This window comes from Anser anser (assembly GCF_964211835.1).
Source record: "Anser anser genome assembly, chromosome: 2".
In the NCBI taxonomy this organism is placed as follows: domain Eukaryota; kingdom Metazoa; phylum Chordata; class Aves; order Anseriformes; family Anatidae; genus Anser; species Anser anser.
Window position 1 is genome coordinate 118,448,012 of NC_139721.1, and position 19,200 is coordinate 118,467,211.

A 19,200-nucleotide genomic window follows, 5' to 3' on the forward strand; every position below is an offset into this window, starting at 1 on the left:
AATGCTCTTACTTCATTTCTCTACCAGCATCAGCAAAGATTGGATCATTAAATAACTAGAAATCGGCTCTTTTCTGTGTGGCAGTTTAATTAGCTTTTGAGTTTAGTTGGTTCTTTCAGAGCAGAGCGAAATCTGCTTAAACTGCCTGGACTCTCTACAAATGGTAAGTGCTGTGTAGGCTACAGTAATTCTGGAAGGCACTGAGGCTTCTGGCAGTATTTTGTTGTAGTCAGGTATTCATTTCGTAGATGCATGGAAACATTTGCAGAGTAAATTCAGCCTTCTGGGGATGAGAAATGTGCAAATTCAGATGGTAGGATTGGGACTGTTTATTTAGCATAGTTGAGCACAGGCCTCTGAAATGGTGCTGCAGTACACAAATAACACTGAATAATTGATGATGGTACCTACGGTGCTGCAGGCTGTCCTGTCCTCACAGCAGTGCGAAGAGGATGGGGGGAAAAGTTCTTAATAAAAAAACGTGACTAACAACACTGTAGTTACTCTAACTCAGTGCTATTTGACGCTGTAGTCCAAATCTGACTTGCCGCCTTCTTTCAAGTTGCAGGGGCCAACCACTGGTAAGAGATTCAGTGCTTTAGTGTTTGATGCTGGCTCTTGCACAGCTCAGGCCTGATGAGTATATTCTCACAATGTGCTAAGACAATGTATGTATGTATTCATTATCTAGTCATACATTTCATACATTTTCTGTTAAGGGAAATCGAGGACTTGTCATACACACCTTTCCTGAGGTGGATGATGCTGCATTTAGACCCATTTTGTTACTGTTGGAAGGATCTCGCTTTTTTTTTTTTTCCTTTCTATCATCAGGGATTTGCAGGGGCTTTTTATTTGCTTGTAGTGCTGCTGGAGTGTGTTTTTGGTGTTTCAAAGCTCCAGCCAGGTTTACCCAGTACTTGAGCATTGCTAATTAGTCCTGATGACCTTATCTGGACTGCATGGAGCTAGTTTTGGTGTTTCTGCATGTATATAGCACTTTACTCACAAACTGAATGGCTGATGTAGGCATAATGCCCAGTGGCTGTGTACAGTGACCTCTTACCCTATAAAAATGCTGAATATAAGATTTGACAGACTTGACACAAGGGGGAAAAAAGTATTAATGTTCATAAACTGTATGGTATTGAATCACTTCACATGCTTGACAGCTTTTTGGAATTTTAGTATGTTCAAAATGGGATCATAGCCAAACTTGACAGAAATAAGCAGCAAAAGCTCCTTTCAACTGATTGTTTTGTTTTGAAACCCCCCTTTTTAATGTTACGCTGCAATGTGTTTTTGGTAGTTGGATACAATATACAGTGAGCTTGAAGGTTTGAGGGTGCAGAAAGCTAAAATACCGTAGTATGTAGCTGCTTCCAGCATAGGAGGGCTTCCCCTTTGGTTTTGCCTGCATCAGTGCAGAGCTGCCCCTCCTCATGTGCAGCGCTCTGTTGCGTTGCTGACCATTTGATGAGCTGATTTGGTTAGCTAATTCGACAGAAGACTCTACGTTTTTCTGCAGGCTAAACTTCTGCCAGGTTAGCGATAGGAGCTGTTTGTTCAGTTAGTGTTCTGAGTGGAAGAGCTGGTGCAAAGGAAGCGATGGGAGCGTGCAGCTCGCGCCAGAGTTCTGGGGGAAGGTGATAGGACCTGCCCCTTTTTAGCGTGAAGCAAGTTTAGGTTAGATCAGCTCATCCTAGCTCATTTATCTTCCCATTCCAGGCAAGAGAAACTCATTTGACTGAAAATGAGGGTCATTCATCAAGCAGTATTGCCTTTGCTTTTTTTTTTTTAGGAAAATAACATGCTCTAACTGTTCAGGCTGAAATGCTTTTTGGAGCAAAACAGGACTTGATGCGAGTACCGTGTGTGTTTCAATGCTGCTCTCTCTTCCTCTGTGCTTTTCTTGTGCTAGTGGCCAGGGCTGCTCTACCTTCTCCCTGCTGTGCTGTGCTCCTCATGCTGCACTGCTGAAGAAATGAGTCAAATTTGAAAAATGAGCAGAAATGAGCTTTTTGTAGTTCTCAGAAGGAGCAAATTCAGAGAATTGGTTGTAGCGTGCGTTTAGAAAGCTTAAATCTTTAGGAAACTCATGTCATGTTAACAAAGAATATATTTTTGTTCCATGCCAGCATGCAGCTAGTAACCTTTATTTTTAATGAAAGGGGAGTCCAATTTTTAGGTGATACGCTAACTTGGTTTCTGCTTTTTTTTCCTCAGTCTAATTGTTTTATTGACAAGAAAATGGCTTTAGTGCCTCAAATAATTCAGAGGGTTATGCTGCAGGTAGAGGAGCCTTGTATTCAGAAGTGAAGTTACGATGTGACAGAGCTATAATAAAGGGTGCAAGTCTGTGGTTATGATAACTTCTCAGTAAATATATGTGATTTAAAGTAAATGTATGCTGTCTAATATTTATGAAATAGAATTTGTGTTCCATTCTGGATTACTAATGTACATGTTTTAATGCGTTCACAAATAAATTGCTGGGTGAAGCAAAGAATAACTTACCCAAGTGAAAGTATGGAGAAGCTGTCAAGATAGACTTCGGATACTAACCTCGGCTAAACTGCAGCTTGAGTAAAGAGATGCTTCTTAGTCATCTCCCTGTGTTCACAGGAGAACTGTTTTCACAAAATTTCAAACTGCTGTTGTGAAGAAAGAATTCATTATGATAAATACTATCTCCACAAGATTGGAAGCTTCATTTCATGTATCTTGCAAACAAAGGTTCAGATTACTTACGTTCAGCCCATGACTGACTAATTTGGCAGCACGGATCTGGTGGGACCTAAATCAGTGCTGTACTACTGAGTTACAAACCAGATGCTCAAGTTTTGCTTGTTTAATCATTCATGTGTAGAGCTGTACTAAGATGTTCATTTTTGTAAGTAAAGCATAAATTATGCAATGTACAGCTAAAACCTTGAGGAAAAGATGATACAGTTGATCAGAAAATACGAAGAATATCTTAGATATCATAGGTGAATTGTCTTTGTTTTTTAGTGTATAAGTACTAAAGCATCATAGTGAAATGTGTATATAAGTTCTGTGTGCTATATAGACTTCAATATAACTATTTATATTAATAATTAATAATAATTTGTTAATAATTAATTTGTTAATAATGACAACTATTTATACTTGGTTTTTTTATCCTGGCTAACTTTCTTCTGGAGTGGTAGTGTTAGAAAGTTCAAGCAGATTTTACTTTTAATTTTTTTTTACTGTAGATTCAGTAACTTCTGAAATGTGGCTAAGCAACAGAAACCAAAAGAGAGGATGCATTTCTAAATGCAGAACTGATGAATCGGTAAAAAAAAAAAAAAAGGCTATTTTGGAGTAAAGGCAGTGACGTGTGTTCAGTAAAACCTTTTACTGGTAGTGTGGGTTTCTTTGGTTTGTTAATGAAGAACATCAACAGTTTGTCTTCAATAGTTTCATGCAACCAGCAAAACGCAGGCGATTATTTTGAGGGGAAAAAATAAGCAACAGTTGCCAAACTGAATGAAACTAGAAATCATTTCCAAAGATAAGACCAGTTACTGATGATTATGTCTTAGTCAAATAAAATAACATATAGAACAGACTGTTTCATCAGACAGATGAGCTAATTATGAAAATAATTTGCTAAATGCAATTTGGTATTTATGCTCTTTTTTTTTTTTGAGGGATAGGGGAAGGAAAAGATTTCTCTTGATTCTCGTCTGCTCTGTGCTCTAATAGTTCTAATTGGATTTGTAGTGCTTTCAGACAGAGGGAGTACACAGTTCTGCCTGTAAATTTTGGAAATGTTGACATTGATTGCAGATGATCTCTGCCTCAGTCTTTTGCAAGGGAGAAATCCATTTTACAAAGACATAAAAAAAAAAAACATAGCTGAATGCTGTGATGATGCCACAGACAGTTGCATCTCTGGAAGCTGGAGAGGTCAGTATGCGAGCTTATTCAGTCTTTTTCATGAAAAGTTAAAGAACGGGAGAATACTTCAAACACTAAAAATTGAATATCCCCCAAAAATGTAATCTTTCTTCCTTAGCCATACTCTTCAAATTTGTATTTTGTCCAGTCTGATCATCTTCCAGATTTGCCTGTGCATATAATAGTGTAAAAGTAGTTGTGGTGCACAGAAATGTTGATATTGCTAACACAGGATTATTCTGTAGTGTTTTCCTGCTGACTTTTTGTGCATGTGTTGCAAATCTTCTAAGCTTTTTATCATAGGCTGGAAATACTTTTCTTATTCTTTTGAAGCGCAAATATATCACCAATGTAAAAGGCACCATTCAACCAGTTAGCATTATGATACCAAGCTTTACCCTTTATTATAGTATATAAGTTTTTATCACTAAGCATATAAAAATCTATCTGCAGTGTTTGTTGTGTATTTTTACTCTTAAGCTATGTTTTGGCTTTTCAGACAATAATGTGAAGTTGTTACAAATGTGAGTTTCCATTCTGTTTTCCATAGCCTATGCCGTGAGAATATTAAATTTCAGTTTGTAGCAAGCACGGTTACCACTGTTATCCTTGTGAGTTATTAGTCTAGACCTATTCCTGAGCCCACTGGAAGTTCCATTCCTAAATTCCAATCCAAATAAAGTAGTTCAGGATGAGGGTTTGTGTCTACATTGAGAACAACACACTTCAGAAATTGCCCAGTTGCTGTCTAACCCTGAAGATGCCTAGAGTGCGATGATGTGTGTGGTTTTTACATTAGATTTTCACACTTAGCTCTGCACAGAAAAGAAACTTGATACTGAAAGAGCCTCGAGTTATTGGCATTCAAGGCTTATCTTCAGCAGGTCTCCCCGGATTGGGCTTTCTCCCACAAATCTCCTCTGACGAGGTTGTAGCAGCAGTGGTGGGGACATTAATGTCACCAGGAATTGTCCCTGATACTGGCACTTGGGCCCATTTCCAGCCTTCATTTATCCACAGTCTGTAGATACCTTTGCAGTGGTAAAATAAACATGTAAGCATTCGTATCATCTCCATAAACGCTGATTTTTGAGTTTCTTTGTTTATTGAATGAAGTGGCTTCTCACAGAAGACAACTATGATGTTCAGCTGTCACTGGAGTGTTTACAGTAAAGCCAACTAAATCGTTCCGTATTCCATATTTCAGAAGAAGCAGCCTTTCTGTAGAAAGGTCTGTTTTAGCAACTGAACAATGTGTGCTGTGGAAACTGGAAAAAATACTTGTTCCACTACAGGTCTGAAATAAACAACTTTATTAAATGGACTCGATTTACGTAGCTAAATGCAAATATGCCCGTTCCAAAAGGAGCATGGATTTTTAGCTTCTGATGATCACAGGTTCACAAAGCATATATAAAATGTGACAAGCATCTGACTGAAGCTGTAAGGATCCTCTGTAAACTGTAACTTTCTGAAATCCGTAGTGCTGATTTTAAGGTTAAACCACGAACTTCAGAAGGCACTAAATGTCTGAAGTGGTGAAGCCCAGCTCGGTGGTTAAGCAGATGAGCGTGGCTATCCTTCGTGCCGCGTACAAGCTCGGACATAACAGATGTCTGCCTGCCCGGCGTTGAGGACAGGCGTAGCACAGGCAGCCGGTGACGTGGTTTGGTTTCCATGGCAGTGACTTCATGTTATGTAAGGAAGTTGCGTGTACACAGCCCTGGTTGTCATGGTTCTGGGAATCCTGCTTCAACAGCCCCTTCCTGATCAACATTATTTAACGGCTTTCAAAACAATAAAATATCCTCCAGTGCAGTTAGCTAGCTAATGCTTTTAAAGTCCAATCTGTCTTTTCGTTCAGGACATAGCAATGGTGATTTCAAGTTACTAGTGCCTGATTTTTATAGGCTAAATCACATCTGAAGATCTTCACTGTGCTTTTGAAAGAGACCCTGATTTTAGCAACTGCAGTGCACAGGAGTCATGTGTCTTCCTTCAGCACCCTCACTTGAAATTTTACGCAGAAATATGCTAAATGCATGCAACACCTCAGGCATAAATTCTATTTTTGCATTCATTTTTGGAGAGAATAAATTAGATGACCTTTGGGATGATAAAGGAATATGAGCTACAAATGTTGTTGACTTAGCCAAAGCCAAGGAGTTGTGCTTACAAAAAAAAAAAACCCTGCTCCATTATCGAGTTAAGTTACCCATTAGTAAACTTATTGCAATATCTAAAAGTTCTGTCCAAAATCTGATTTTCGGAGCACTAAGATAGTACCACAGCTAACATATCTTAAAATGATGCACCAGGGGCGCGAAGGTGGAGGAGAGACAAATCTCTGCAGAGTTCTTTACTGTGCATACTACATATAAAACTATATTTACATTGAACTGAAGGTGGATTTTATTTTACTGGTATAACTCATGTAGCAGGTCTCAAAAATAGTGTTGCTCTACATGCAGATCCTTCTTGTGCAGTTCTGTCCTCTCCTTTGTTTTTTTTTTGTCTCTGCTTGTGCAACCCCTTGGTGAACTAGTGCCATTCTACCTGGAGATGTGTTTTCTTCTCTGCTTTTAAATGTATTTCTGCAGCTTGTAATAATGTGCAAACAGTAACCTGTCTTAGCTGGGATTTTTCCTCTGAGTTGAGCCAAGTTATATAAAGTTCAGAACATTTTTCTGCTTTAAGTGAAGGCCACCCTTGAAGTATGTTTTTGAAAGTGTGTGGAGATCTAAAGAAAAGCTTCTATACCTAAAAACTTTGAGTTATTATTCTTCTTTCCCCAGTTGTTATTGGGTCTAATAACACATATTCTTTCTGGAAACCTTGCTTTGATGAGATGTCTGGCTCTTAATTTGCTGCTGCCCCAACATCTTTCTGATCTGTATGCACAACTGTCTTGGCAAAGTTGATGCTTTTGACAAAATCAGAGCAGTAGGTCTTGACCGACGCTTTCACTTTGATACTGTTTTTTCCCTCTGTAGCAGTGCAAGAGCACTTTTTGGGATGTAGAAATAAAAGATCAAGGTTGCCTGTTCTGCTGGTGAAAGTGGTCTCCCCAGCAGAATGAGCTATTCTTCTTTTGCTCTACCTACTATGTAAGCAGAAATTCACAATGGCAGGGTACCAGCACAAGAACGGACAGCATGTAGTAACTAACTGTTGATGATAGCACTTGATCAGTTCCGTTCAAGCAGCTTCCATCTTCTGTAGGTTCCTTGGGATCCAGAGAACACGCTTCTCTCGTAATTAATAGAAATGAATAATAGAGCAGCTCCGATTGCAGCAGCAAAAAAACAGTATGGTAAAGAGCATTCCTGTGTGACTTTGTATATTGTTTGGGGAAATACTAAAATTGTGTAATTAAGTGCCATAAAAAAAATAATCTCAGATTCAACTCTTACTAATGTCTCAAAGACAGCTATTCTTCAAGACCTTGAATTTTGCCTCTGTCTTAGCCAAATGGTGCTATTCTGGAAACCATGAGTTTTTCAAAATGTAGTATTATATTAAAGGGAGAACAAAACCCCATGTCCTTATTGGAAGAATGTGCTTTCTTTTTTCTCCAAACTTTTTTGCTGTATATTTTCTGAAGTTGTTTGAAAAATACACATTTATGGATCTCCAGTGGAGGAAAGTGGAAAGCACAGATACACAATTGATTTTTTTTACATGTATAGAATGACTTAAGACTAATAAATCAGGTATAAACATTAACATTTCTTATATGTACTGTCTAGTCATTTAATTGTTGGTCTGTTAAGTCTTTCAAAATTATATGTATTACCTCCTATTTTGGAATATATGCTCTGAAGGTTTCAGCATCTAAACCTTGGATTTCGATGCTGGAAATTTGCAAACCAACATCCTTGTTTAAGATTGCATGTAGCTGTCTGAATAATTGTGATGGAAATACCAGTGAACAATGCAGTTCTTACAAACCAGTTCTGTTTTTCCATTGTTCTTGCAGGTTTTCTGTGTTTTTAGTCAATTTACTTTGAAAACTTGCTTAATGTTTCCTTTCAGTTTTTTTAACCACTTCCTTTACACTTAGAGCCATCCTTTTTACACTGTTTGGTGTGAGAAGTGAAAAATAATTGTGATTTTTATAGCTGAGTAAAATTACCCCGCGCTGGTTTAAATGGTGCATTCAAGTTGTGCATTCGTATTATTGATGCTATTTTGGTGCTTCCTGTGCTGCCTCACCCTTCCGTTTTCTCAAACACCTGCAAATGTGCTGGTTCTGATGGGCAAAAAGAAGCTCCGTTTTCCTGTTGATGCTGAATACTGCAGTGAGGTACTTTGGGCCTGAACCTATACATTACAAAAGGCCTCTTGGAAATCACAGAATCTCAGGGTAGCTCACGTTCGAAGGGACCACTGTAGGCTGCCTGGTCCAACCCCCCTGCTCAGGCAGGGATACCTACAGCTTTTTGCCCATGACTATGTCCAGGTGGCTTCTGAGAACATCTCTAAGGAGGCAGATCCCCCAGCCTACCTGGGCAACCTGTGCCAGTGCTTGGCAGTCCTTCCCAGTTAAAAAAAGAAAAAAGTGCTTCTTGGTGTTCATGCAGAACCTCCTGTTTCAGTTTGTGTCAATTGCCTTTTGTCCTGTCACTGGGCACCACTGAAAAGAGCCTGGCTCTGTCTTCTTTGTACCCTCCTTCAGGTACTTAAAGACACTGACAAAATTCCACTGAGCCTCCTCTTCTCCAGCCTGAGCAGTCCCAGCCTCTCCTCCTAGGAGAGGTGCTCCAGCCCCTTCATCGTACTAGGGAGCCCACAGCTGGACACAGCACTACTACTACTACCACTCAGAAAAGAGTATCAAATAAATTTCTGCAACCCTCTTACTCAGGATCTGTAGGCTAGTCTCACCTCATTTCTATGTAGGATGACAGCTGCTGTGTACTTCCCATTGCATCTCTAACAAGGTGACAACTTGCAGTTCACCAGAAAGAGAACCTCGTTAAAGATGTTGCCTTGTTCGTCATATGGCTTATTTGGTTTGGTTTGGCTTAGTTGCACGTGAAGCTTCAAACAAGTGATTGGGTCGAGTTACACTGGTACAGAGAATAGGTCAGGATGTCCCTTGATTTGAGAGACTCCACATGAGGGGACAGGACAGACGTCTTGAATGTGTCCTCTTTATATACCTGCAGCCGTCCAAGCACTTAGCTCAGCGTCCATATATGAGGAGAGACTTGCCATAATGTGATTCTGGAGGGCTTGTGAAGATGACTCCAAGATGACATCTGTTGTGACTTCATACAGTCTGCACTAAAATAAGGAGGGAACATGTTAAGTCTTCCAGTGATTTTTTTTCTTCAGTTTTCACATGTAGATTAGACTGACTTAGGCACGTTGTTTCATTGCAATTTCACTTGCTAATTATTAGTATACTTCAGGTCTGCTTAGACTTCTAAACTCTGTGACACCCTGAGCAGAGTCATTTTAGTAGCCATGAGTGTAGATGCAATGAGGCTGAAGACCTTCAGGCACAGCTGTAAAAATAGGGTGTAAATAAAACCCATGTAATTGGTTCTGCACGGTACTACTTCTTGGCCGCATCAGAAAAATGTCTGCTATGCTCTCGGGCTAACAAAATACACTTTTGTTAGGAAAAAGTCTAATAGTGAATTTGCCTGTAGTATGTGAGAATAAGAGGCGGTTGCTAACCTAGTACTCTTCAGTGGGAGCATAAAATACTTGGATTGTATGACCAGATAAAACAAAAGGTCTTAAGCACGTTTTTAGTTTCTAACAAAATGTTTTTCTGCATACACGATGGCTTTTTAGTAACACAAAATGCATGATGCAATGAAACGCAGCAGTTCTTCGCAGGATTGATATTTCACTATGATGAAGCTGTAATTTTCATGCAGTGGTATGAAAAATAGTAAGATGTTTCATCTCACCATTAGCAGGTTGTCTTCTCTGGAAAGACCTATGGATATGAAGTGCAAAATACAGCAACTAATGAAAGAAAAATATGCAGGATTCTCAGTTGTGTGCCGCACAATCCGTAACTATTTTTATTTGTCAAAGCAAATAGTAGTTTGATAGCTAACTGTATGTTGCATTAGGGCAAACTACAGTTGCTTCTTTTCATATAGAGGATGAGCTGGATTCTGCTTCTGCAAAGTTTTGTTTCTTTACAAAGTAACTGTACATACATGTTGTAGTTCTCCCAAAGTTATTTAAGCAGTATCTGTCATCACAGATCCTTCCGAAGTGAAATCTCCAAGTGTGTGTATATCCAAGAAAAGCCAACCACACAGCTGGTGTGTAGTACGCTGTGTCACTGTTCTGTGTGCAAACCAGAACACTGAATGGATGCTGCCAGCTAAAGGAACACGCGCGGGGATGTTCAGTACTTCCTCCGTGAGGCTGAAACACTTCAGGGTCTGCTAGAGTTTCCTGTATGTGGCGATTTCATGGAAATCTCGTTGTTTTACTGCAATTCTTGTCCTTTTCTTGGGACTTGTGATATTTTAAGCTGATTTCTTTGACTATTCCGTTCTTCCTTCTGTTTGAACTCTTTATACGCTGACTTTCAATTTATGCTTTAATTATTTCGCTTCCCTCCCCAGTATTTTTCTCTCGGCTTAAATTTAGCCAACGTACTTTTATTATAGCAAACATAATTTGTCTGTAATTACGAATGCTCTGTGGACTCTCCTAAAATACTTCCTGCAGAAAGGCAACATGAAGTGTTTTGGTGTGGGGGGAATATCGAACAGAATGCTGGAATATGGGGTAGGCTGTACCACAACATAGGTTTCTCAGAGAAAGATAAAAATCTAGGAAGGGCGTTGATGTACAAAAGATGACTGTTTATAGAAATGCACAAATTTGTGTGTTCTAGGTTTTGTTATCTGTTACATGGTGAGAGATAATGCACCAAAACTTTTTGGCTGCTTTCAAACTACACAGCAGGAGAAAGATGTAAGCACTTCTACAAAAGCAAAGGGGTACCTTGAGGTAAAATTGCCTCTCTGTCTTGTGAGGCTTTTTTTTTTTTTTTAATCCTAGCATTCCAAAGCATTCCGCTTTCTGGCACCAGGCTATTAAAGTATTAAAGCACTTTGTGATTTTTAAGCGTGAATAGTCATGTTGAATTTGCAGGCCTACATGGTTTGGTAGCCTCCTGGCCTCAAAGTGCTCAGTACATAGAGGACTGAGGTCCTAAAACAGAAATCGAGTAACTGTTTGAGTTAGTAGTGTACGCTTAGTACAAATCAGAGCTCTGAAGGAAATTACCCAGTAGTGTTCCTGTTTCTCTCTCAGCTAAACCATAGGAAGCATGGGTCGTAACTAGCAAAATGAGTAATTGTTGTGTGGATGCATGTGTGTGATTTATGTTGTTAAATAAAGCCGTAGCCATCCTTCGGCTTTAAATGCACGTCAAGTATTTTGAGCAGGCCCCAGAAAGCAAGATGCAGTTGGGTGGCCAGCAGTGCCGTTCGCCCTTCAGCTAGCTGCAGGACAGAGCTGGTGTGCTCTGCTTCCTGCGACCACTGCCAGCCGCCACCGCCCTTCCCTCAGGAGGTTTCTGCCTTTTTATTTATCTTTCTTCAGCTGTTTGGTTTCACATGTACAGATCTATGAAGTGCTAGGCTATAAGACTCAAAGTTGCTGCTGAAATTTCCGTAGCATGGGGTTGTATCTGAAATTTAAGAGCATGGTAAATATAGTATAGATTTGATTTGATTTTTTTAATGAAATTTTAGGCAACAACATCTAAGCTTCCTGTATTGAATGCAGAGAGACTTCTGAAATATTTTCTTCTAAGCAAACTTTTAATAAAGATTTGAATTAAATGTTAGCTTTTACAGTAAGTAGAAACAAACTTGCTTCATGCCCAGCAGTGCTTCTTTTTCATCCTTGGTATGTCATTTCAGTGGGGACCAAGGAAGCTGTTAAATGTTTTTTGTTTTAGAAAAGCAGGAATTAGAAGGAAAAAAGAAGACTCCCAGAGTCTAGTGGGGATCACTGTTAATTTTGTTAGACTTGATGGATTTCTAAAAGCAAACAGACAATAACAAAACCAGTGACCAAAACACACACTTTTAATGATTGGCCCTTAATGTGTAAGAAAATAGCTTTACATAAATGATTTAATTCATTACTTAGCCATCAGCATTAACAAATGTTTTAAAAGCCACACTTCCGAAGGAAAAACAAATATCACATTAAAGTGACTTTTTTTTAAGAATTTCTTGTTGCATAGGGTAACAAATAAATAATGCCTAGAACAGTTTACGTTAGTCTTTCAGAAAGGAAAAAGTTTTGAATGCAAATATCTTTTAATAATCTCTGTCTACCTGTGAAGGAAAAGATAATAAAATCTCATCTTCTGAGTGACCAGAGTGGTCACCTTCAGCTTTCACTAACACTTTGCTATCAAAAATGTGATGCATCTCAAACTGTTACACATCTTTGAAGTCTTGAATTCTGTTGTGTTTTGCTTTTTTTTTTTTCCCCTTCAGACTATAAAAACTGCCAAGCTACAGGAACTACTGTGTTTTGTACTTTAGTGGAATTGTAAGTTCCATAAGTAATGCTGATAATCAAGAGTACAGTACTAACCCCAATATACATCTTAGTAATACTTCACAGTTTTGATGTTAATTTTGTCTGCTTTCTCAACAATTATTTTAAATTATATATTTACAGATATATGGAGTTTGGGGGTCATCCTCTTTATGTTGGTGTGTGGACAACCACCATTTCAAGAAGCAAATGACAGTGAAACTTTGACTATGATAATGGACTGCAAATACACCGTGCCACCTCATGTGTCCAAAGAATGTAAAGAGTAAGTAGAGTGCTAAAGAACTTAAGTGTTCATAGGAGTGGATTTTCATTTTCATTATCTGTGAGAGTCCCCATACAATTTTGTCAGTGTGGGATTACTCCTTGTCCATTAATAAGATACAGTACCTACTGCTTTTGCTTAGTTAGTATTTCTTCACATCAATTGAGTAGTTTCTTGGGCAGCAGTATACCTTTTTTATTTCCTGTATCTGTTCTTACTAAAGGTTAACCCTTGATACTTATAGAGAGTGGTTTTTTTCCATGCTTTTGTGAAACTTCTGATTTTATGCAGCGTATCTTTCTTTCATGTGTCTCAGTTGTCATCTGTTTTATAAACAATGACTGGCTTTGGCCACCATTCTCGCTGAACAAATTACAAGGTGTTGCTTGGAGAATTTTGTGGCAGAGGTGACAAAGTTAATGATTCCTGTAGATTTCTGTTCAAAATACAAGTTGTCAAAATCCGAGAATATCACGGCAAGTTTTGCACATCTCCTACTGAAATTGCAACTCCAAATCAACATTCTAGGCAATCACGGGAGGAAAATAATCTGTCTGCAAATACCATATGCCACTTGGGAATCATGACTCACTTTGATATGATGTTTATCTGCAGTGTTCACTGCAGCTTTTTTTTTTGATATGTTCCAGTATTGATATGTTCCATATGATGAAGATGGGTTAGTGAGATCATTAGTCCTTTTAATATATATCCCAGCTGCATCTCTGTCCAGTCAAAAGACTAGAGCAGCATCTAGCATTCTGTTAGTCGACATGGAAGGAAATGTATGTTACAACTGATCATAATGACCATTCCTCTCCACCTGTCATCTGTGTGGTCCAGGAATCTAATGCATAACATGATGCCATAGCTGGTTTTCATGTCTTGTAGTGTCTAGCATTTCTGGTATTATGGAAAAGCTGCTCTTAGTGCTCTCAACTGCTTGAGGAGGTTTACATAAAGGGATAGGTTTAAAGTACAATACAGGAAGAGGTTTTAAAAGCTCTTATTAGTGAATTCTATCAAATCTCTTGAGATGCTGCATATGGTGCTGGGGCCAAGAAATTATATCCTTTTGCTTAATATATTGGCTAATTCTAATTTGCCTAAAGGCTCAAGTAGATCTGCTCCCCATATGTGGCACATCAGCAATTACTGCCAGTTACCAAAGTGCTCGATGGGTTAGGCTCTAGTAGGGAAATGACTCTCAGACTGCCAAAACTTACTGCTTTGTGTGAAAACATTCTTGGTGTTCTGGGGCACATAAGCAAGCCTAAAGCAGGAGGCACATGTGGTGCATTTGTGGTGCACTTTACTACAGGTGTTTTAGTACAGGTGTGGTTTAAAAAAAAAAAAGTTTTATGAAGTGCATAATTTGTGCTATTTTGTAATATTAATAAAACTGAACAAAGTAGGCTCCCCTGCATCACCTGGACTTTCCTTCTGGTAAAGGCAGAGACCGCAGGTACTAAGTATATATGTGACATTCCTTTTTTTACAGTAAGATTTTAAGAAGTTTGGATTAACCTCCATTTTTAATTCCCTATATCTCACACCAAAATAAAATAATATTGCAGTTACCTCTGTGTTTTGTGTGGCCTTGCAGTTTTGAAGTTGCATGGTATAATGTAGTCAGTGGAGTAACTAAAGCCATATGTAAGAACTGCTGAACTTTCATTCTGCAATGAAGTTCCAGCAAAACCTTGGCGTAGAAACTGTTACATCCATGTTCTGTTTATTGTTTAAAGCCAAAAATACCTCCCCAAAACCTTTTTCATGATACACACTGAAACTTCACATATAGTGAGCTAGTAGTGATAATCGTGTCTTCTTTCTCTGTTTATTTTTGGAATTTATACATTTCCCTACCCACTCTTGTAAATGCTCAGCATCAACCCATTAGTTTGTCACTTCATCATTCCAGATAGTGTTTTTTTCTCTAAGGGTAGAACAGATCCCTATCCTTTCACAGATACTGAAGAGTCAAATGTCTGATAGCTATTTCAAAACGAAATATTTCTACTTATCTTGCCATTCTATATTCTTGTTGACAGCAGCAATAATAGAAAATTATATTTCTATTATTGTACAGACCAGCCTGTAGGCCATCTGTCACAGTTGCCATATAAACCTATTAAAAAATAATCGGAAGAATCTAAGCATAGTAAATGAAATCTGTAGTGTTTATGGTATTTATAATTTTCAATAAATAAATAGTTTCAGCTCCACAATATTTGGAATGTCTTTGAGAATAAAGAAGTTCTCCTCCCATTGTTTACTGTAGAGATTTCTAAGGATCTATTTGGACTGACAGTAGAAAATTTCTTCTTAATGTTGCTCTTACAGTGGCTGCTTTTTAAACATGTGAGCGCATTTTGTTTAGATTTATTTTTTATTCACAGTCTGATTACACGGATGTTGCAGAGAGATCCAAAGCGAAGGGCATCTTTGGAAGAGATTGAAAACCATGCGTGGCTCCAAGGAGTTGATCCTTCTCCAGCAACAAAGTACAATATTCCTCTTGTGTCATACAAAAATCTGTCTGAGGAGGAACACAACAGTATAATACAGCGCATGGTTCTTGGTGATATAGCAGACAGAGATACAATCGTGGAGTAAGTTCTCAGTCTTGTATGGTTTATTCTGTGCATCTGTCATTGCATTTGATTAAAGAATTCCATTAGAACATGGGTGTTCCAGTGTTAAAATTTCAAGCCACTCAGTTAACAAAGAAAGTATTACAATCTTGCTCCTCTGAAGAGGATTCTAGGATGAGAAATACTTAAGTAGACACGGTTTGCCCCTGGGAAAACTTCAAGAAAATCTTTTGGAACAGTGTTCGATTCCTGCAGTAGTGTGCAATCTCGAGCAAACCTGACTGCATTGATATCCATGCTTTGACTTGTGCTTCTTATCTGTGCTAGTTAGTTATGTCTGTTCTCATGCATATTTAGAGGTGATAAATTCTAGCATTTTTTCCCTTAGTGCTCTTCTCGTATGCCTGAATCTTTGTAATTTAAAATACTGCTTCTTTTATCTGGATATTGCAAAATTGTCATTGTCACTGAGTGAGCTTGCTAGAAAGCTGCATAGCTTCTTCTAATACACTAAAACCTGCAAAACCCTAAAATATTCCATAAGTTGAAAGAGGATGTAATTTTTTTTCTATTTGTTCATGTTTAACCTGGCATACAAACTTAATTTAATTGTAAAGTTAATGTGACAGCCCTAAAACAACGTAGGTTTTTCGTCCAGTTACATAAATGTTACTACTTTGTGGTTTTATGTGCCAATGGGAAAGCCTATTACTGGTGCATAACATTAATGAAATACACTTTTATCATATGAAGTGTTCAATAAAGGAAGATTTTTTTTTTGAATGATAACCTAAAGATACCGCCATTCAGCCACAGTGAAATTAATAGACTTGTTGTCTATTTTTAGTAAGACCAAGCCACTCTTGTCAAAACATCAAAAATACACAGTTCTGTTTTCAGGTGTTGTTCCTGCTACGAGAAGTACAGCGATATGTGAGCTTGCATGTCCAGTTTTCAGCAAGCCATTGATGTATGGTTTATTTCATGTTTTGTTTTGCACTTTCCCTAGGGCACTGGAAACTAACAAATACAATCACATCACTGCTACTTACTTCTTACTAGCTGAAAGGATCCTGCGAGAAAAACAAGAGAAAGAAATTCAGACCAGATCTGCAAGCCCTAGCAACATCAAAGCTCAGTTCAGGTAAGAATTTAGGAATCTAAATGTGTTTTTCTATGTTGGTGATGATGTTTTTTTGGTGGTGGTGGGTTTGTTTGTTTTGTTTTGTTTTTTAAAGCTGGTTTGTTATTGAATTGCACAAGCACCACTACTTAAAAAACTGCAACATGCTTATTCATTGCCAATTTTACATGTGTTCAGAGTGCTCTGGGTGCTTTAGAATTTGTTTGGAAATCAGCTACCAGTATTTTCATTTTCTACCATTTTCAGGATATGACTAAAGAATTTGAATTTGAAGTCTGTATCTGAGGTAGGAAGTTTTCACACCTGCTAGGAAGAGGGATGTTCATTGACCTTCAGTTCCTCATAGAAATTGTGTATGTAATATTCCTGGAAAAAATCAGTTGCATAATTCCTAAATGTGTTGATGAGGAATTAGGAATAGATGAGAAATCATGCTGAATTTGATGTTAAAGTTTAGTTGTTAGCTTTGGTCTTAATGGGCTTGAACGCTCCCTAAATCAAGCTTAGAACAAACATCTTCAGGTTATGTTATTTTATTTTTAATCTAGTTTGATGTGCTTCCTATCTAAGGAAAATCATTGAAATAATTGCTTTAATCATCCATTTAAAGATATTGCCATAGAATTTTTAGGTTGACAAAAGGATCATTAAAAACACAGTAAAGTTCCCTGAAATTTTCAAAGCTTCAGCTTGTGACAGACAGTAAAGCAAAAGTGGGGAGAGAGGGATTCTGCCATGTGGTTGGTGATTGGTATGTTCGACCAGTCCATTTGCTGTTCAGCTCATTACCAAAGCATCGCATATTTTCAGTTGCAGAAGCATACGCTTAAAAAAAAAAACAAAAAACCTCACAAGATTAATAGTTTATTTGCACACAGATATACAGGTTTTGAACAGTTATTTTTCTTAAATACTTTGTTTTTAATTTGCTGAGTAAGTATTAGACTATGACCAGAAATCTGCTGGTGTTGAGAAGAATCTTCATTGGGCCATCTTCACAATTTTTCCAGTGAAGATGGAGGTGGTACTGAGACATTCCCATGAATTTTTAACCTGCAGTCTCTTCAAAAACCTGCCTTTTAGGCTTTGTTGAAATATTATTGGTAACTATTATTAGCAATAATAATGGTCATTGTCAGCTAATCACCTAATGAGAGGATATTAAGTGCTTGTGCTGATGTTTAGAGTTGCTGCCTACCTTTAGCATTGTTGATGTGGCAGAGAAAAAGACAAGACAGCTCATCCATCCCAAAATTTCTTTGTGCAGCTTTCATGCAATGCCACATGTGAAGTCATATAATAGGAATGATAGAAGGGACATAAATGCTGGTTCCCTTCTGGTGCACATCCATGTTTCACTTGGCCTAATTGATAAAAGGTACAGCTACCTTTAATCTATAAAAAACAAACTCTTGTTACAAATGGGTTCTAAATCTGCAAAGTCTGCTTCTAAATTGTTTTGTTTTGTTTTTCGTGTGTCAGTTTCACTGTTTCAGTAAAACAGCTGCTCCAGTTATATCAGGAACTAGGACAAATAAGTCTGTTGAATCTGAATCTTGAGATGAATTTGTAACATTGACTGGAGTGGTTAAAGCCTGCCTCCCAAGTATGAATGTTCTTTTCATGACAAGCACACACACACAAAATGAGGAACTGTTGCTGTTAATAGTCCCAGGTAGCATTCAGGCTACTCCTTGTCTTCAGGATGGTCCTAAATTCAAAGTATTTGTCTAGAGTGACCACATGGAAAAGATAACAACGTAATGCATTTCTTTTATTTTGAGGGTTTAAAACAAAACCTACACAAGCGACTGGCAGGCAACCTGGAGCTTTCCTTTGGCCTGCTCTCCCCTCAGACCTACTGGGAACAACAGTGGGGGAAGGCAGGGAGGCAAACATGGACTGCTGTGTGATACACATATTGTAGTGAGGAGGTTTATTGCCTGGAAACTGCAGCACTCTTAGATACTATATTTACTCTTTATTGTGACAGCCACAGAACTCTCTGCCTTTTTGCTGACAAACCAGTCTGTTCTTAAAGCACTGTACATGCCTGAAACGTTTAGTTCTTCATTTTTTTGTCACTTTTGTAGTTACGCTTCTCATTTACTTAAGTCCTGTTTGCTAATCACTGACAGTTGTTTGTGTTTAAAATACCCACCGTAGCACAAGTCTTCAGTAACCCAGGCCAGTGGTTTCCAGCACTCCTGGAGCCAGCTGGGGCCTGAGGGAGGTGCCAGCCTCAAACCTAGGAGGACCCCAGGCTGAGGCTCTGCTTCGTGCTGGACAGCTCGGGTCAGAGGTGCCAGCCGGGTGGCCTCCCTCAGGGCCAGCCCGCTCTCTGGGGTAAACTGGTGGGAGGGCACCGGCAGCTCCTGGTCCTGTTGTTATGGGTGCCGTGGTGGATTTTTCTACCCCAAAATTTTGGCACCTGTGTGGATGGGCATCTCTCACTTTAGGATCCGTTTCTATCCAGCAGTTACAGATGGAGCCTTGAGCAAATGCAGTCCGTATGCAGGTGCTTCCATTGACTGTAAACACTTGAAAAGAACACATTTAGAACACGTATAGTAAAGGGATGTCTGAGCTTTCCTTGCTTCATCAGCTCGGCCTCTTAAACCAGCAGAGAACAGAAGCTGGTACAACCCTTCTGGTTTGTTATGCAGACTGAGAGCAAATAGCTGGGGTCATACCTGGTGTGA

The 19,200-nt window shown here is 38.6% G+C and overlaps 1 protein-coding gene across 1 annotated transcript in view; it reads left to right on the forward strand.

Annotated features, from left to right (window-relative positions):
• The window catches only part of SNRK (SNF related kinase), a 43,989-nt gene that overhangs the window by 19,275 nt on the left and 5,514 nt on the right, over positions 1 to 19,200 (forward strand). The window contains exons 4-6 of the mRNA XM_083825894.1: positions 12,616 to 12,757; positions 15,160 to 15,372; positions 16,364 to 16,498. Coding sequence (XP_083682020.1) covers positions 12,616 to 12,757; positions 15,160 to 15,372; positions 16,364 to 16,498 — 490 coding nt within the window. The remainder of the gene's footprint in view (positions 1 to 12,615; positions 12,758 to 15,159; positions 15,373 to 16,363; positions 16,499 to 19,200) is intronic.